At 38.8% G+C, this 19,334-nt stretch overlaps 4 protein-coding genes across 14 annotated transcripts in view; 2 read left to right on the forward strand and 2 right to left on the reverse strand.

The window, feature by feature from the left end:
* Window positions 1-6,353: 6,353 nt before the first annotated feature.
* LOC133728946 (L10-interacting MYB domain-containing protein-like) lies at window positions 6,354-8,689 on the reverse strand. The gene is made up of 4 exons (XM_062156404.1): window positions 8,538-8,689; window positions 8,032-8,089; window positions 7,027-7,376; window positions 6,354-6,942 (listed from the first exon to the last, which is right to left on the reverse strand). Exons 3-4 carry the CDS (start codon window positions 7,372-7,374, stop codon window positions 6,622-6,624), a joined length of 669 nt encoding a protein of 222 aa, XP_062012388.1. The 5' UTR covers window positions 7,375-7,376; window positions 8,032-8,089; window positions 8,538-8,689; the 3' UTR covers window positions 6,354-6,621.
* Window positions 8,690-9,091: 402 nt separating this feature from the next.
* On the forward strand, window positions 9,092-14,125 carry LOC133734889 (monodehydroascorbate reductase-like). Of its 2 annotated transcripts, none has more exons than XM_062162517.1 (3): window positions 9,092-9,514; window positions 9,887-11,496; window positions 12,174-14,125. In XM_062162517.1, exon 3 carries the CDS (start codon window positions 12,184-12,186, stop codon window positions 13,849-13,851), a length of 1,668 nt encoding a protein of 555 aa, XP_062018501.1. In that variant the 5' UTR covers window positions 9,092-9,514; window positions 9,887-11,496; window positions 12,174-12,183; the 3' UTR covers window positions 13,852-14,125. The 2 variants fall into 2 exon arrangements, with proteins under 2 accessions (XP_062018501.1, XP_062018502.1); XM_062162518.1 differs by lacking the exon at window positions 9,092-9,514 and adding an exon at window positions 9,521-9,762.
* Window positions 14,126-14,469: 344 nt separating this feature from the next.
* LOC133734892 (uncharacterized) lies at window positions 14,470-16,227 on the forward strand. Its single transcript, XM_062162530.1, has 2 exons — window positions 14,470-14,674; window positions 15,665-16,227. The coding sequence occupies exons 1-2, from the start codon at window positions 14,521-14,523 to the stop codon at window positions 15,952-15,954; spliced, it is 444 nt and encodes a 147-aa protein (XP_062018514.1). The 5' UTR covers window positions 14,470-14,520; the 3' UTR covers window positions 15,955-16,227.
* Window positions 16,194-19,334, reverse strand: part of LOC133734891 (uncharacterized) — a 13,352-nt gene continuing 10,211 nt past the window's right edge. For 3 of the 10 annotated variants that reach the window (XM_062162520.1, XM_062162527.1, XM_062162523.1), the window contains 6 exons: window positions 18,415-18,912; window positions 18,053-18,310; window positions 17,518-17,847; window positions 16,895-17,393; window positions 16,553-16,700; window positions 16,194-16,333 (listed from right to left, as the gene is read on the reverse strand). In XM_062162520.1, coding sequence (XP_062018504.1) covers window positions 17,081-17,393; window positions 17,518-17,847; window positions 18,053-18,310; window positions 18,415-18,737 — 1,224 coding nt within the window. In that variant the 5' untranslated portion in view covers window positions 18,738-18,912 and the 3' untranslated portion in view covers window positions 16,194-16,333; window positions 16,553-16,700; window positions 16,895-17,080. Of the gene's footprint in view, window positions 16,334-16,552; window positions 16,845-16,894; window positions 17,394-17,517; window positions 17,848-18,052; window positions 18,311-18,414; window positions 18,913-19,334 lie in introns of all 10 variants that reach the window. The other 7 variants (XM_062162529.1, XM_062162524.1, XM_062162519.1 and 4 more) reach the window with 7 other exon arrangements.

Below are 19,334 nucleotides of genomic sequence, written 5' to 3' on the forward strand. Positions count from 1 at the left end.
CAAAATGAGTGTGTGTTGATGAATTTGCTACTGGTATCAAAATTTTGGATTGGGGTTGATTGCTTTGTTGTATGCTTACTGTGAAATGGTTGACATGTGATGTATGGGTTAATTGAATTATGTTGTTAGGTCGGAACGCCGGATTTTGGTGTCGTTGGAAAGGATTGTGGAGAATTGGGTCGTGCAGCGCGATTTCACGACAGGCCTGGAATTCGAAGACGACACTCAAATACCCAGAACACCGGACATGTAGGACGCCATCGATATTACCATCACCATTGACGGCAATAGAGATGCAGCACACCAATCAATCCAAACAAGAAAAAATCCAAAGAACAAAAAGAAAAAACCTCAGAGATCGTTACTGGGATCTGTTATTCTTAAAGCATTGGCGAAACACAGATGGGAAACGAAGCAATCTGCTATGTAGAATTGTGGGCCGGCTGTTAAGCCAAATAGCTACCCTCAAGTGCAAGAGGTACAAGTTATAGAATAGAGGATTAAGTAAGGATGTCGAACCCACGAGGATTGGTAAATCCTTTCCTAGCTAGGGAAAAACCTAAAGGAAAACTAGAAGAATATGGCAAATGTACAATCACAAACAAAGGCTCACAAGTGAGTACAAGTTCATGGTGAGTATGTGCAAGATGGTGTGTAGAGATTTGATTTAATGTTGGGAATGGTTTCGATTCAAATTCAAACAACAAAAGCAAGAAAAGTAAACTAAGCTAATTAAACAAGTTGTTGTCAAATGGATGAGAGTTAGAGCTTAGATTGTCCACCAAAGCCTCCCTTGTATGCATTGATGCTTAAACTACAAGTGATGCAATCCCAAATACCCAATTACCCTCTTTGCATCCGGATAAGATTACAAAGGCTTAAACTCCTTTAATGTTATCAATTCTAACCGGATAAGTCTAGAATTAACTACCTAAGAACAATTCCTATTACCGGATAAGTCTCAATTTATTGTTCCTAGATGCATAAAGCTTTGAGTTTAGATAATCATGCAAGCAAACCAATCCTAGATCTAGGTGATTTTAACTCACAACCTTCATATGCACACATGGTGTGCTTTCATGCTCTTAATGTCTAGAGGTGACTAATCTCAAAACACTAATCATGAGATGACAAATGCATTATACTTGAACTAGTCAAATTCCAATATAAGCATTCACTTCTTGAATTAGCATGTGAAGGTGGTAATGGAAAATTGCATAAAACATAAGATTCACATCAATATCATACAAGATTGGCTAGGGCTTTCAACCCTAGCCCCAACAAATTCACTACTCACTCATAACTAGATAAACAAACTTCAACATTCTAAGATACATCAAGAATAAAGAGTTAAGGAGTAAAGAGTGATTATTGATGATGCCAAAAGTGGTGGTGGAGATGGGTCTCCAAGCTCATGAGGTGGTGGATGTCTCCTTCTCCTTGCTCCAAGCTCTTGATGATGTGGGAATGGTGAAAGTAAGAACAGCTAGTGATGATTTGTGGTGATGGAGGGTTATGAAAGTGGTGAGAAGATGAGTGTAGAGGTGAAAAAATGGAGGTTTTCTGCTGGAAAAAATGGTGGCCTTGCTTGAGAGATGATGAGAGAGAGAATGCAGATTCCTTCCAGCCCCCTTCCGTGAGTGAGAGAGAGAGATTGCAGCTGGATGGAGTTGAGTGAGTGGACTCCTCTTTTCAGCCATCCATGTTCCCCTTGGTGTCAAAGTGTGCAAAAGTTGTCTACCACCTTGTCTCCCCACAAAGCTCCAAAGTGTGCAAGAGACAAAAGCACAATGTGTAGGGAAAATATCTGAATTTCAAGTGAGAGATTCACACAACTATGCTCCTCCATTGCTGGAGAAATGATCCTCCATGAGTGGCGGCTCGAGGAAAAGTTCACCGGAAAAGTCGCCGGAAATGCCGATTTGTAATTTTCTTCCAATCTCCGTGTCTTCTTTTCCTTGCTTCAAATCTCCGCATTTCGAGCCTCAAATAGTCATTTTATTATTAAAGCATGGATTCCTACAAATAAAAGGAAATGGATTAAAAAGAGTAAAATAGCCTGCAAGACAAATCAATTTCTAAGTTATGGGGCACAATTGCATAAGTAATTTATGACTCAACACCGGCCCTCCATGGATCTGAGGATCGAGGCTCATTGGAAAAAGGCGAGAGCTTTGGGGGAAAATTTGGGACGGAGAAAACGAGAAAAGTATGAGTCTTTGGGGAAAGTAACGGCGAAGGAGAAATGGGTCGGTGTTGAAATTGAGCGAGGCTGCGTCGTTGGGTCAGAGCGGATGACCGACGAGAATGTGCCTCTTCTGCAAAATAAAGAGAGGAAGAAGAAGACGAACAGTGAAGGGACCATAATACCCTTCAAAGTTTGCCAGGTGGCTAACACCGTAACGGCCAACAGTGTTTTAGGTACTAAAGTTGGCTCGGGCTAGATAACCTGGGTACCAAAGTGATAGTTTTGAAAACTTAGGTACTAAAGTTATTAGTGGGCCATAGGTTGGGTACTGTTTGTATTTTTTTCCCTTTGTATACATGATGTAACCCTATATAAACCTCATGGTGAGATGAATACAATTACAACATTTTCCAATTCTCTACAACACGTTATCAGCACGAGCTTTAACCTTAGCCTAAGAAAAAAAGAAAAAAAACCCAAAATTTCTTTCACCAAAAACTGCCGCAAGCTCCTGGCCCTTGCCAGCCATACCGTACGCTGCTCCTGCAGCCCTTGAGCACCCGTGTGCCTCCTACTGCCCCTGCAGCATCGTCGCACGCCTGCTGCCCCTGCAGCACAGCAGCACGCTCGTTTCTGTGCAGATCAGCCTGTTTCCATGCCCCGAAACGTCTTGATCGGGATCTCAGATCAAAATCCTTCATTCATCAAAGTTGTTCGTCTCTGCCTCTTATATCTGACCTCCAAATTTAAGCCCTATTGAAGTCGTTTTGAGACCTGTACACCATTCGAAGTGGGAGCTGTTCAGAAGCAAATCTGCTCCGAATTTCAACAAGTAAGTTTTAAAGATTAAAGTTCCTGCTTTCTTGTATTTTTAAATTCTTTTATTTATTGCAGAATTGTGAAATATATGAACATTTAATTTTGAGTATTTAATAAAGCGGAATTGTGGGGATTCACGCTTAACGAACTAAGAGCGTTCGTATGAACTAAGAGTGTTCATAATGCTCGGACTAAGAGCGTCCGTAAGCATCAAATTGTGACCATATTAAAACATTATTGTTTGGTCTAATCCAAAATAGATTATTGGAAATTGATTTCTTGGTAGCATAGCTCGGAAATCTTATTATTTTAGTTTTTTCGTGGAAGTTTAGCTCCAAAACTAATATATCTTCTCTTCTTATTTTCAGGATGTCGAATGAACCTAGACTCAACTTTCCCATGCTTGACTCAACAGGCTTGGGTTACCACAGTTGGGTAACCGATGTTGAGAACCACCTCACTTCAAAGGGAATATTACCCATAATCCAGGCACCTAACCCGGATCGTGTGTTCGTGCGAACACCTACAAAGCATGCTCAAGCAGTTATCTTAATGCGACGCCATATGGATAAGGCACTCAGATTGGAGTATATGTCGATCAAGGATGCAAGAGAGCTATGGGTAGCGCTAGAAGAGCGCTTTGGCAATGTCCAAGATTCCCTCCTCCCTGACTTGAAGGTTCAATGGAACAATCTGCGCTTTGCTGATTTCAAGTCTGTTGCTGAATATAATTCAGAAGCTCTTCACCTACAGTCCATGTTGAGGTTTTGTGGACAACTTGTCACAGAGCAAGAGCTAATTGAGAAAACTCTCTCCACCTTCCCCGTTTCAGCCATTGTGGTATCAAAGCAATACCGCACTGAAGTCAATACTGGACAGATCACGAGGTTTCATCAGCTTATCAATCTCATATCTGTAGTTGAGAAACATAATAACATACTCGTGAGGAATTATAATTCAAGGCCCATTGGAACTAAGAGCGTTCATGAGGCGAATTATAATGCACCCAAAAGAGGGCGCAAGGAGCGGAACCCTAAATATAAGGGATATGAGGGACGTATGGGTCCATATAACCGCCCTAACCAGGAAGGAAACCTCAAGTTTGGTGCGGATACACGTGGTGGCAATGCCACGCGTGGGAGAGGTGGTCGTGGTATCCCTGGTCGTGGTGGTGGCGCCATGGCTCGTGGTGGAGGCACCATGGGTCGTGGTGGTGGCGCCAACCCTCCTAGGGAACGCCCACAACGTGCACCTCAATTAAAGGGAGGCAACCACAATGATGTGTGTCATCGATGTGGATCAAGTGAGCATTGGTTCAGGCAATGCAAGGCAAGCGAGCAACTAGCTGCAAGATACAGGGCATACAGGGACCTGAGGGAGCAAGAAGTGTACCTTGCAGAAGAAGAAGAAAATGGTGGAGACGTCCATCTCACCATAGAGGACTTCAAAGCTGACGATGAAGTGCACAAGGATGCCGCAGACTTTGATTAGATTAGTCCTTTTATTTTCCAAGAATTTTTGTAATGGCAATATGCCTTAGTCAATAAATGACAATTGTATTAAACTCTTTCTTATGTGGTGCACCCAATGAAATATGATGTCTAGGAAAGTCATTGAGATTAATGGTACTTACGAGAGCCTCGCTCCACCAACATCTCTCTCTACTTTCCTGGTCATATATTATTGGAGTTACCAAACGGATAGAGTGACTACAATGTGTCTTAGTTTGATTTTATTTTGGATTAGACTTTTTGGGACCTTTGATGTAATCATTGGCTATCTTTATTAATAAAGTATCGTATTATTATTCGATGTCATAGACATGTTTTAAGTCCGAACTTTATTATTTTTCAGTATGTTTCCTGGAGAGTTGGAATGCCTTGTTGATAGTGGCACCACACATACTATATTGCGACATAGGAAACTATTTCTATGGATGACGCCTAGTCGATCTTCTGTGACTACGATGGCTGGACCATCACAATTGATTCATGGTCGAGGACCAGCTCAATTTATGTTGCCAAATGGCACAAGTATTAATGTCACCGAAGCTCTATATGCTCCTAGGGCTGGAAGGACCCTATTGAGTTTTAAAGATATAAGAGCCAATGGTTTTCATGTGGAAACACATTGTGAGAATGGACAAGAGTTCCTTTGCATCACCTCTAATGACTACGAACATAAACGAGTATTAGATAAACTTATGTGTCGATCTAGTGGGTTGTATGCAACTACTATTCGAATTATTGAATCCAACCATATCATGAGAGATGACTTATGGGATTCTGACACATATAGGCTTTGGCATGACCGTTTGGGACACCCAGGTTGTGATATGATGATCCGTATATTAAAGACTTCACACGGACATCCATTTTTCAAAACGAAAAGAAGTCAGAACCAAAATTCGATCCAAGGTAGGACTGGCGCCGCCTACCCCATGCGGCCCAAAAGTGGTATTGACACCACCAATGCCTCCTTGGTTCCTTTTTCTACTTCTAAAGTCAATTGTGACTTCGTGGCTCAACCGGATACTCCCCTGGTAGCTTCTAAAGCCCATCTTTCGTTTTGCAAAGCCTGCTCTTTAGCAAAGTTAGGATCTAAACCAGTCGGTTGCAAATGACACTAAAGAAAACATACAATTCTTGCAAAAAATCCAAGGTGATATTTGTGGACCTATTCAACCAACTTGCGGACCATTTAGATATTTGCGATCAAGATATCCTATGGTAGCCCACCTAATAGTTTTTTTTATTGTGATTACTTGTCCTAGTTATTGCTGACTCTAGTTATTACTGACTAGTTTAGCTCAGTCGGTTGCCTAATCTTGTCATCGTCATTGGATCTATTGACATATCAGTCCATCATTTTTTGAGTGAGGATGCTTAATGTTAATTAATTGATATCTCTTTTTATGTTAATTCATTGATGTCTCTTTTTAGTTTTAATATGATATTTAGGGCTAGTTTGGGATTGCTGTGACTTTTAAAAAAAACTGTTGTTGCTGTACTGTGAAAATAATCAGCTGTGAATTAAAACAGTTTCGTGTTTGGTAAACAATACTTTTAAAAGTGCTGTCAGTACATAAAACAACTTCAAAGCGTTTGGTAAATTCTAAGTAAAAGTGTTGTAGATATGTTTATTGACCATAAAGGACATGATTTAATTTTTTTTTTCTTTCACTCTTTAACAAATCGATCATGTCCATTTATTTTTTTTTTCCCTCCAAAACTTAAATAATTATTTCAACAAATTGTAAATAATTATTTTAACAAATAAAACACTACGATAATAATATATAGCAGATCATCAAAAAAAAATATCTGAGTATCACCAACCTTTAGAATCAAATTAATATCTATCTGAACTAGAAAAAATAAAACAAAAATAAATTAAAAACCGAACAGATAGAGCCCAATGTCTACATTGCATTCATTAAACTTGTGGCTATATTATTTCTTAATACTTCCATTTCTTGTGCACCGGCATCATGACGACTACGATGAACTCCTTGTGTATCCTCCTCTATATCGGTGGTCTCATTAGCCATAGTGCTATTCTCATTTCCATGTTTATCAAAATGTTTATCACTTTCAGCATGTCTCCTTATGTAGTTATGAAGTGCCATGGTTGCAATGATTATCTTCACCTGCTTGTAATTCAGCTTCATCAGTCAATCTTTTTTTCCCTCTCCTTGAAACACCTTCCTTACCCCCACTTATTTCTATTGGAGTAAAATCCACCGAATCATCACTGCCTTCAAGTGGAATCACATCATCCTTGCATATGTCTGAATTCGGAGATGGAAGGTTTCCACAAGAAGGTGCCCAAGCATGTTCACCAGTGGCTGTAATGTTTGAAAACATTCTATCTAGCTTCTCCTCCAATTCAGGATTAAGACCTTTTTTACGCAGTTTTGCATATTCAGGATTGACCTAATTTTGGAGAGAAATGTTATCAAATGAAATAAGGATACTATAGTTTAATTGACAATGTAATCTACTGATGAAGTTACACACCTGAATCTTACTATGCCACCATTCGGCAGGTGCATCAACAGTACCCTTGCTTGGATTCCATCCTAAACCAGTTTCCTTGCCAACTAGTTCTTTCCACAACTTCCATTCAATTTTAAGTGAATCCCACTTATTCTTCAATTGAGTTTTATCATAGTTATTGCCGGTCTCTTTACTGAAGTTTACTACTAAACTCTCCCATCCTTCTCTGTCAAAATGAGTATTAGGACGACGTCCAGCATCCACCAACTTGATGCACAGATCACAAAATTTGGATACATTATAATCATTCCATACAGCTTTAACTTGTGATCCACTTCCCCCAATTTCATTAGTATTCTTCCTTCCCATCTCTGTTTTCAATGTAAAATTTGGTTTAAGTTTCTATCTCTATCTTTATTTTGTGAAAAGTGAAATAGAAATACCCAAAAAAAAAAAAAAAAAAGACCAAGTGCATATCAACTGATGACAGTCAATGACATTGCATCCTAACAAAAGTTCTGTACAAAGCATGCCAAGAATTTTGGTAGTCTTCAGAGTCTAAAATTTAACTACTGGTACATCAGGTATTACATAGACAATGTAGAGACAAATTAGAAAAAAATAGGCATATGAAATTTTCTATTTTGATGAGTTGAAAACAGATTCCACACAACAGATTCGGCAATAAACACAGAAAACTAACAATCATGTTTTTGTCCTACTAAAAGTTTACTTTCTGTTTTGTATTTTGGCTACTCTACTGACCAAAATAACTCATACCAAGAGCTTAATCAGGGAATTCTCTATAAACAAACTGTAAGCTACACTAATAATAACAAACAATTTCAAATATGACAGACACACTCTAGAGCTTAATCTGAGGATTCTTCGTAAAGATAATGTATACCAAGCAGCTTAGACCAAATTTACACTTTCTCCACAATAACTCCATAAGACTTCAAAACTGAAATTGTAGACAAACAAAAAGAAACTCTAGTTTACAGAATTTCAGGAAAATCACATTACCTGAGAAAGTAGAGAACCACAGCAGGAACAGCAAAACACGAACTTGTGCTTGACCTTACTGCCAAAAAAAAAAAAGGGGGAATAGCTTAAATCAAAGCAACTCCAGGTGCGCGAAACGATCAAAACCCACACTCACTACTCTATTCTTTCAGAGTTAAAGACAACTATGAAGATAGATGAGCGAACCTAGCAGAAGTAATGGAATGAAATCTTAAAAATGGACTGCAGAAAGGGCATATATTACAACAAATATAAACATAAAAGTCAGAATCAAAATTAATCAATTATCCCCGTGATCTTCATATTCACAAGATCGATGCCATGAGTATATGAACAGAGGAAACAATAGAAGGAAAAAAAAAAAAAATCAAAATCTATATCCTGTATGTATTTTCACAAGATTGATGCCATGAGTATATACACAGATCAAGGGAAGCAATAGAAGAAAACGAAAAAGATGAGAATCAAATAGGAAGAAATAGCCAAAGAAAAACGATCGATGATACCCGTCTCTTGACTCTATTCTTCCCACTCAGAGTGGCAGGCATCTGTTCTTGGCGCCCAGTGTTCTTTTTTGATGAGAACATATGTATATATATATATGATTACTAGTCGTCTCTTGGCTCTCTTCTTCCCGCCAATGGAGGAACCTAAAGTAGCAGGTCTCTGTTCTTGGCGCGGTTTCATATGTTCTTGGCGCGTAGTTTCATATGTTCTTGGCGCGTAGTGTTCTTCACGATAAGAACGGATCTGAATACATGATAATTATCATGACTGATATTTTCTATAATAGATAAGGGTGTTACTGGAATTTTATAAAATGAAGATGTGTTTTGAGTGAAAGCAGCTTCTAAAAGCAACCTTTCAGCTGCTTCTAAAATCTGCTGTAAGTGACCCGTAATTTTCAAAAAAAGCTGTTTTTTTTTAATTTATCAAACACAATAAAATCCGAAAGTTTAGATAAAAGCTGATTTTTTTAAAAGCAAAGCTGTCCCAAACGAGGCCTTAGTATTGTGACTGCGATCAATTTGCAAATCCCGTTCAGAAAAGAAAAGAAAAAAAAAACACAAAAGAAAATGGGATTGGATTGCAACTTTACCAATTGTTTTCACTTTTTTCATGGGAAGTAGTACCTTTTCACCAGCCACAACACAGGTTTGAGCAAATGAGAAAATGGGGATATGGGATACCATTTCTTGGACAACCGATTCACTGAAACGGAACGCGCCGGATCTAACGGCCCTGAAGAGCTGGTGCCCCACAACCGATTCGCTCAAGCGCATCGCACCTGATGTAACAGCTGCCAAGAACGTCTGCTCCAGCGCTTACGGTTATGGCTCCGCCGCCGTTACCAAAGTCGACGGCGCCGTCCGGGGTAACTTGATCCCTTACTTTCGAAACGAGGAAGCATGGTCCAAGATCGCCCAAATCGGCACCATCGTCGCTAAAAACGCAACCTATGAGGGCCTCAAACTCGTTCCAGGTAATTTACGTCCTAATCACACCGGTTGAAATTTGAATTTAATCTTTCACCTTAGGATTGTGTGATCAGTTTACTTTTGGGATTAATTTGATAAAATTGTGATTTAGGGTGTGATATACAGGTTTGACAAAAATGGTTATTTGGCTTCATCTAGAATTCAGGTGCTTATAGTAGAAGCACACTATAATGAGTACTGTTCTAGAATGTGACATCAATGATGTATTGCTGGTGTTATGAATTGGGCAAACGTAAGTATTGTTAAAGTTCGTTTAAGCCTTTGGTTCCATGGATATTAATCAAAGCGATGGTAGAATGCATGGGCTTGGAATTCGTTTGTACTCTTCAGCTTTATTTTGTTCTACTGATTGGCAGGTGGAAGTACATTTTATAACATTGCTGCCAGTTCCATCCGTGATTGTAACAATTCCAATAAGCAAGAAGTGGATGTGAAAGCATTGCAGGCTGAACTTTTGAGTCTGAAGAAAGAATTGAGTGAATACCGGGAAATGAATAAGCCATGTGCAGATGTGAAGTCTCCCAGCATAACCAGCGTTCAATCAGTTGTGACTCGTAAACCTGAAGATGTGATCAATGTCTTTATTATGAAGGAGTTCATGGGCAGGCAATTCTGTGGTGATCTATTGGTTCCGGTTGCGCCCAGGAAGAGGGCAGTGACAAGTACGAGAGCGGATAAGACAGAGGAATGATTTTGCCTCGTTTGAGGCTTTGTGGTTGGGTCTGGCATGCTATAGTATATAACTCTCTTGCAAGGGTGGAAGTAGGTCTTTGTTATAACATATGACTCATTAAGATAAACTAATTTTAAATGTTTACTATTATCAATTTGCTAATATGGTAACATTGGAGAAAGAAGCAAGAACAAACAAGGCCAGGTGCAGATTTGAAGGTTTCAAACACAGCCAACAGTCATCTGGCTGTGAAACTGAGAGTAAATATGTGATCAGAGTCTTCATGATAACGGAATTCCTGGGCAAGCAATATTCCTAGTTCTCTTTCTAAAGCTTTTGCAGCTTTTGCTTCCTCTGGTTTGTGTGCTTCGGCATCTATATTGTTGGGGACCTAGAATTTACACTTGGTCCGTTGGGTGTAGTATATTAAGGATGATATATGTTGATGTGCTGGTTATAAAGTTTTGTTTGGCCTTTTCTGTAGGTTTAGAGCAAAATTAAACTGCGAGTCTGCTTTTCGTCTGGTGTTCATAAATGCAGCCAAGTAGTTTTACATGGCTGATTTAGCACAGTTGGAATCACATCCTATGTGGATATCGAATAGCAATCTGTATCTATGCACTATTTATATCAATGACAAACAATACACTTACCACGTTTCACAGTTTCATAGACAACCCCCATTTACTACGTACCAGAGTCTTATAGCCTCACAGATTATGAAAATTCAAAAGAAAGTATAGGAAAGAACGGGAAAAGAAATGAAGGGGTCCCTTGAGAGGCGCCTTTCGAGATGGACAGATGGTCCCGTGCTTAAGCACTATGAATTCTCCTACTAATCAAATTTCACTCACCCTCAGGTTGAAAATAGAGCTGACAGCGTAAGGCGGCAAGTTTTTCTTCCCTTTCCTGTGTTCTGCTGTTGTTATCATTGAAGTGCGAGGAATACGTTAAGCATATCTTTGTTCTTGCCCTTGTTTCAAGATAAGGCTTAGTATCATAACTTATTTTAATTTCTTTTGAACCTCAGAAAAGTGTTTAACGCAATCATTTTACTACTATATAGTGCCTCATCTGTTTTTCCAGTCACATTCTTTGCTTCCGTAAGTACCAAACAATCAGATGCCTTGCTTCAATAACTCAGCTCTTTCTGTCATTCACTTCTCTTATAAAGGACCAAAATTTTAAGGCAACCCTTGACATGTGTATGTACTTAACTGGCATTGCTCAGTAGTTTCTTAGAGGAGAGGCATTGTTGCATTCACCGAAAAGGATTAGCATCAGTGAGGCCAGGTACATTTATGTATTCTTCCTTGTACTTTCCAAGCTTTATTAATCACAATGGATTTGATTAGTTACCAATTTACCATATATAGTAATGGGAAATTAATCAGATCACAGATATGAACTAATTTGAGGTTAAATTATAGCAAGTAACAGCTAGCGAGAGTAAACATAACAACTACTGCTACACACCTTCCCCTACTTTTGCAGTTCTACAATTCATTAGAGTTTTCACAATTTCCCCTCGGATAATTTTTCAAGCATCCTATATATGCTGAGGTTAATTCCAAACAAACTAGGAAAAGTAGTGGTGATAGTTTTACCATCAGTTGGTTTCATAAGGTCTTCTGCTCTAATGGTTTCATATCAGCAATGTTAAGATCACTTTATTCTAGATTAAAGTTAGCAGGAAGGTTGAATTTTTCTTAAATAGATTAAGAAATTGTTGACAATAATTGTTGGTATAAGTATAAAATAAAATCGATTTTAAACTACAATTAAGCATTACTTCATTCAAGCTACTAGTCCAGCTAATCTTAGATTGTACTTCTAGCTTCTGATTGCTCGTTACCAAATTAATGAAATCCTCTTTTCATCCAATTGTTTATTAATGATTGATTGTATGATTGATACTCCACATATTTAGGGTGACTGTTTCTTTGCATTGTTTGGGTGCTGATGTGTAGGAACTTACCTATGGCATTGTTGAAGCAAATTACTGAAAGAATACTAGTCATATGGGCTCTGATTACTAGCTGGTCGAAGTATCAAAGAAACCGTGAAGGGAATATGGAACTTCTGAACAGATTGTTAGAAGAGCTAGATAGCCAAACTGCAGATATAGAGCAAAAGCTAGATGCTGAGCCTCCTCATCCAATCAAAAGACAAGAAGATGAAGTCTATGAGTGGTTGGAAAATGTGGAAAGGATCAAAACTGAAGTGCAAACCATTTACCAAGTCGCTGAAAGGAACTATCTCTCACCTGAACATTTCGGAAAGCTTGTTAATGAAAAAATTGTAGAGGTTAAGGAGTTGCTCCAGGAAGGAAAATTGTACACTGGGATTTCCGCAGAGAAGTGTTTCAAGTACTTGATCATTGGTGGTGGAGTTGCAGCTGGATATGCAGCCAGGGAGTTTGTCAAACAAGGGCTCAAGCCAGGTGAGTTAGCAATCATATCAAAAGAAGCAGTGGCGCCTTATGAACGTCCTGCACTTAGTAAGGCCTACCTGTTTCCTGAGGGAGCTGTAAGACTTCCAGGGTTCAATGTCTGCGTTGGAAGTGGAGGTGAGAGGCTGCTACCTGAGTGGTATGTGGAGAAAGGTATTGAATTAATTCTTAGTACAGAAATTATCAAAGCAGATCTTGATTCGAAGATCCTCACCAGTGCAGCTGGGATGAAATATAGTTATGATATTTTGATAATTGCAACTGGTTCCAGAGCACTAAGGTTGACAGAGTTTGGTGTACAAGGAGCTGATGCAAAGAACATTTTCTACTTGAGAGAAATCAGTGATGCTGATAAGCTTGTAGAAGAAATTAGAGCCAAGAAAAAGGGAAAGGTAGTAGTTGTTGGAGGAGGATACATTGGTGTTGAAGTTGGAGCTGCTATGAGAATCAACCAGTTTGATGTTACCATAGTTTATCGCCAACAATGGTTCATGGCACGGCTTTTCACTCGAGAGATAGCTGCTTTCTATGAGGCTTACTATGAAAACAAAGGAATCAAACTCATCAAAGGTACAGCTGCTGTTGCCTTTGATTCTGGTGCGAATGGAGAGGTAAAAGCAGTCAAACTCGAGGATGGTAGGGTGCTTGAAGCTGACATTGTTGTTGCTGGTGTTGGTGCAAAACCTCTCATTGAGTTATTTGAAGGGCAGCTTGATAAAGCTAAAGATGGAATCAAAACTGATGGATTCTTTGAAACAGATGATCCCGACGTATATGCAGTAGGCGATGTGGCTACTTTCCCTATAAAGTTGTACAATGACATGAGAAGAGTTGAGCATGTTGACCATGCTAGGAAATCAGCAGAGCAAGCGGTAAAAGTTATCAAGGCAAGTGAAGAAAATAGATCTATTCCAGAGTATGATTGTCTTCCATACTTCTATTCGCGCGTCTTCAATCTTTCGTGGTCGTTTTATGGAGACAATGTGGGCAATCCTGTGCTATTTGGAGACAACAATCCGGCATCAGCGAAACCAAAGTTTGGAACAGCATGGATCAAGAATGGGAAGATTGTGGGAGTTTTCTTAGAGGGAGGGACAGCTGAAGAAAACAAGGCTATTGCCCAAATTGCGAGGGTCCAACCTCCAGCTGATAAGTATTTGGATCAGCTGAGAAAGGGTGATTATTTCTTTGCTTGAAAGATGGTAAAGAATAAATAGTTCCCACTTATAAACTGAAACTCTGCAAAGTACCCTGTATAAACTAAATTGATGCATGATTTGTGTTTTTGTTTTGTTTCTGCTGTAAAAGTTATTGTGTGCTCTCGATTATGGTTGTCTTTGCTTGTCTATAGTATTCATTTGATTGCTGATAAGCTTTCATTGTTCTTTCCTTAATTGAGGTATTCTCTTAATATTGTGTATGGTTGAAAGATACATCTGTTGTGTCAAAGAAAGTGTCGTGGTATCGATATTGTCCCCAATCAATCACTTTGACGAACATGTGTGAGGTTCTATTCCAAAAGACATCGATACTATTAGAATAATTCAATCACTTATATTCTTTATGTTGTTGTATATTATTTCTTATGTGACACTCTATATTATTTTCACATTTTAATTTGTATCGAGCCACACAACCTCAATAATATGTAATTTGGGCAATAAAGTGTTAGACGAATATAATTTTGGAAGAAAGAGCAACTCTTTCTTTTTGCCAAACATGTCAAAAAATCGTTTTTGATAGTCTCAAAAGGCTTTTGAAGTCTCAATTATCAAAACTTGACTAAGAAGCAATTCTAAATATAACCATAGTATATAATACAAGTATTATAGCTCTGACCCCATTGCTCGCTAATCGCTATCCAAATGGGTGACATTAGAATTGAGACAACGGAGAAGCTGAAACAGCAGAAACCCAACCCCGACCGCCGAGAAAACACCGGCGGGCTTCTGACCCACATAGCCAAATTCGCTATCGACTCCACCGTCAACTACTCTCTCAAACTCAAAGCCCTCGCCGGTTAGTTTCTCATCTTTCTCACCATGTATAAACTTTCTGTAGACAATTCCTGGGTTTCTGTTATTTGATTCAAATTGTTTATCTGGGCTCGTTTTGTTAACCATGGATACGCTTATTTGGTTATTGGTTTTGCTTTTCAAGTACTTAAACCCATGCTTTCTAGATCCAAAATCTTTTAGTTCAAAATTTTTTAGTCTGAAAGTGTTGAATTTTCTACGGTTATGGCTGAAATGCACAAATTTGAATCTGTATCGATTTAAAATAGAAGGGCTGACTCTAATTGCCAATGACAGTGAAGAAATTTAAAAGAGGGTTGGATTATTGTAGACTTGTAGTAGTTTTTATGTCTCACAGACCAAATTTGTCGGAAACTGTTATCTGCATGGATTGGTCTGTCATCTGTGATACTCTTGGCGTACGGATCAAGAGTTGTAAGCTTATTGGGCAGAATTGTTCATGTGCAGGATACCAGACTATTCAGTTTAATTTGGTACAAGGTCTGACATTGCCCATGTTTTCTCGACTGTTGAACAGAAATATTTAAATCTTTTCAATCTTTTAGGGATCTTTGCCTATCTTATGGTCTCAGTGATAGTCATCATCTTCGGAACCCATTCACACACATTTCTCTATTGCTCTTTGCAATAGAAGAACCTGTGTTTTCTTCTTAAAGTTGCAAATTTGACAGACTGCTCTGAAGCTCAGCTTGTAATGCATCCATCCCATGCTGATGGGATGAATTACATGTTTTATCTGTAATTCTGTATTTCCCATCTTTTAGTGTTGTGCTATAGAGTAACATTGACTTGGAAATATGCTTGAGTTCATATTCATCTTTGCTGATCAGAACTATGTTACTTTGCAAGGCCCTCAATTCACAGAACTGACTACTACTATATATTTTCAACTTGGGCAAACTGTTGCTGCATTCACCACCATTTTCTTTCCTCATCTTTAAGTTTTGTTCTTTTCATTGTTCTTGTGCTGCAGGTAGGAAGCAAGTGTATGAAATTGTGCAGGAACGATTAAGGGATCAAACCCTTTCAACTTGTCTGGATGACAAGAAGAAACCACAAGATGTTAAGTTAGGGATGGAGGAGATGCAAGCAAAAATGGAGAAGATGCAGGAAGACATGAATATCGTAAAGCAACAACATCAGATATCAGCCAAACATGTAGAGAGATCAGATCACCCAAAAAAGATGCCAGACAGAAGCATTCATGGAGCAGATCTTCCTGAGAACAATCGGAAAAAGATCTTCATCCGTTCCCGTCTTTGAATAAGGTTTGTCTGAGTAACCATAAATGCCTGTAAGAAAACAGTCGGGGAAAGAACATTTAAAAAGTCAACAAAAAAAAATCCTAATAGAAAAAAATGTAATGCAAAATTGTATCAGTGAGAAATCGTAGTTTCTGAAGCTTAGATTGCATTTGTACTGTGTGATCAAGTACATTTTCACTGGAAAGCTGGAATTTGATATGGATGTAATCAATCATGAACTTGAGCTGGATGGTGTATGCTGTGTTATATATACTCGTTGTAGTTATAGTCAGTATTTCTTGTATGTTGGTACGATGCAAATCCAGTAATCCACAGTCCAGTAATTGTTGAGTCAACTTCAGACAAAAGCTAGCTGGGCACCAATATCTGTTCAAAAACTGAAAAAAAAAAAAATGTTGCATTAGTTATTTGGTGTGATAAATCAAGTATTACTAGCCGCTCAGGTGGTACATGTACACAAATGTGATGGTTGATGATATGAAGGTTGTGGTTGATAAATGAGGGCTTTATAACCAAAACCAATACGCAGTTGTTGGCGAGGCTCAAATCCTTATAATCACATTTTTAAGGTCCATCGATTGTGGGATATACTACACATTTTCACAATGACTCTGTGTTAGAAGTATGTGGCTGCTGACCGTGGGAAGGTTGCAACTGCTGGTAGAAAGGTTGATAGTTCTTGTGGTAAGTCTGCAACTCTGTTCACTGGCTACAAGGATTTAGGTGCGGGTAGGAGGGCTGTCGCTGCAGATAGGGCACATGTTATAATGATTATCTGACCTGAGTTTGAACTGAAAGGACCTTATCATCGGTCACACTCTGAACGTAACCTGATAGGAAATATTTTAATTAGTGTTATACCGGCCACTATTTTGTGATTATTTCATCCTGAGAAGAAGCATGAGATTATAATTAGACGGACAGGATATTAGACTAACCAGATCTTTAAGTTGACATCAGCTGAAAGCTGGGTCAGAAGTGTTGCGTACAAACCAGCAGGAGCAGCTTGTTTCAATAGACTACGAAGGTGAGCAGATATCAAATCCGACATTTGGCCTACGAGCATGCTTTGACAATCAAGCTTGGAGTCACACTACCATTCGACAAGTAAGAAGATGTAGCCACTACTGGTAAGATGTTGGTGGGTACATATGGGGCTGATAGTGATGCCAGAAGATTTCGGGGGGCTGTTGGCATGAAGATTGTGGCGGCATGTAGGAATGATGGGGCTGTTGGTATCCCCATTGCAGCTGCTGATAGGAAGGTTTGTAGTAAGGCTGCCATGTCCACGTTTGTTGGTAAGACGGTTGTTGCTGCTGGTAGAAAGGCTGCAGCTGCAGATAAGGCACTAGATCAGGTGTCCAACCATGAAAGTAACTGTGATAGGTCCCAAATCTGTTAATATGTGCCGTATTGCTGTTCTCTGATGACTCCACCCTGAGAAGAAGAAGAAGAATAATAGTGAGATTATAATCCTATTAAGAGGCCATTAGACTATATGCACGTACAGATTTCATAAAACTCGAGAGAGAAAAACAATAATATAAGGTCAAGACAGTACCTTCCGTAAGGAAATGACCGTCGTTCAAGAGTCGTGCACAAAGGAATTCGGGAGCTCATATCCCGTGAAAGGTTCTCTTTGATGAAGAATGCAAGGTCATCATCATTGATTATCTCCACGGGTTGAGTAGGTAACTTTGATTCATATCTGGTCTTCAATATCAGCTTATATTCATGTGGATCAACTCCGACAACACCATACACTCTCTCCACAAGTCCTTGATACGTAATATCCTCTGAAATCACTATTCCTTTCGTTTGACGACCAACGTATGTAGAATTCACCCACTCCCCGTCATAATTCACCAAAACTAGAACTTCAGTCATTCTTCTGAGAATATTAGCAAATAAAATATATTAAGAGTGATGACACAGTAAATGGGTAATCTAAGTCTATTTCACAAACCCCAATCGAAATCCCAGAATATTTACTAGGATTTAAGTTTTTCATAGCTCCACCCTAAACAACAACAGGAAGAAAAATCTGGGATAACTAGAACAACATATTCAAGAAAAAGTCGGACTAACAAAAGTACCTTTCACAAGCATTCCGCAGCGGATTCTTGAAGCCCGTACTGGAAGAAAGGCTCTTACCAATAAAAATTCTTTGGTTATCATCAGTATTGCTCTCATTTTGTTTTGGATCCACCCCAACAAAACTATATATTTGATCCAGAAGCTCATCAGGAGTACTGTCATCTGAAATCACTATTTCTTTTGTTTTATCACCAGTGTAAACAGGACTGGCCCGTTCTCCACCATAATTAACCGTGAGGCTAAGCTTAACCATTTTCCTGAAAAAAAAAAAAAAGGAAAAGAAAAAAACGAAAGATGCCGAAGAGTTAGCAAAGCAAATATAATAACAAAGTTAACATAAAACTGAAGATCGATGACCAACCTTTTGTTATGGTTAGAGATGTCTTCCTTGTTCTGCAAACTAGCCTTCCATTTATTTATTTTGTATCTGCTCTCCAAATTATGGGCTTTTTCATGATGTTGCGGTAAGGAAGAATCTTCAAAAGCGCATTCAAGAATCTTCAAAAGCTCATTCAAGCACCATTTTGAAGAAGCATAGTCTGGTGAAACGATGACAACCCAAACCTTTGATCCCTCAATTGCTTTGTCGAGTTCTTTGGGAATGGACTTTCCTTTCTCAAGATCTTTGTCATCTCTAAAGGTGGAAATTCCTCTGTGAATTAATGCAGTATGTAGATGGCCCATAAATGCGCGGGTATCCGCCCCTCTAAAGCTTAGAAAGACATCATGCTTTGGTCGACAAAAAGAAGAGGACGAAGACGGTATTGATGACACATTGTTTATGGCTGATTTTGAAGTAGAGGGATGTAATTTGCTCCATATCACTTTAACAACATCTTGAATGAGTTCTTCTTCGCGCCTATACAAAGAAAGGAGATATTGTTGTAATCAGTGTAATGGATAGTATGCTTCATACATCGATCAAGTTGGACATGCACTACTTTTATGGTACCTACAGGGCTACAGGCTACTAGCTAGGGTGCATGAATTATCTCATACAAAATGGCTTTTTTTATTCTTTCTTTTTTTTCCCTTCCCTTTTTCAAGTAATTCCTGCATCAACAACAACTAAAGATCGAGTTGTTGACTGAAAAAAACTAGTGGTTTAAAATAAAAAAGTCCTCACAGAAGTGAGTTTTAGATTGAGTAATCAAGTTCCCAAATCAGGCAATTACATACACATATTCTATACAATCCTATATGTGTGTGCATGTGTGTGTGATATATACTAGCTTGTGTAAATTTGCTCTCTTTTCATGTATAGTTTTTTTTATTAAGCTA

This window comes from Rosa rugosa, chromosome 2 (assembly GCF_958449725.1).
Source record: "Rosa rugosa chromosome 2, drRosRugo1.1, whole genome shotgun sequence".
Classification (NCBI taxonomy): Eukaryota; Viridiplantae; Streptophyta; class Magnoliopsida; order Rosales; family Rosaceae; genus Rosa; species Rosa rugosa.

Coding starts and splice junctions, on each gene's coding strand:
- LOC133728946 (XM_062156404.1), bottom strand. CDS start 7,374: ATGGGAAGGAAGAATACTAATGAAATTGGGGGAAGTGGATCACAAGTT. Junction 6,943..7,026: donor GGTGGCATAGTAAGATTCAG/GTGTGTAACTTC, acceptor CTCCAAAATTAG/GTCAATCCTGAATATGCAAA.
- LOC133734889 (XM_062162517.1), top strand. CDS start 12,184: ATGGCATTGTTGAAGCAAATTACTGAAAGAATACTAGTCATATGGGCT.
- LOC133734892 (XM_062162530.1), top strand. CDS start 14,521: ATGGGTGACATTAGAATTGAGACAACGGAGAAGCTGAAACAGCAGAAA. Junction 14,675..15,664: donor CAAACTCAAAGCCCTCGCCG/GTTAGTTTCTCA, acceptor CTTGTGCTGCAG/GTAGGAAGCAAGTGTATGAA.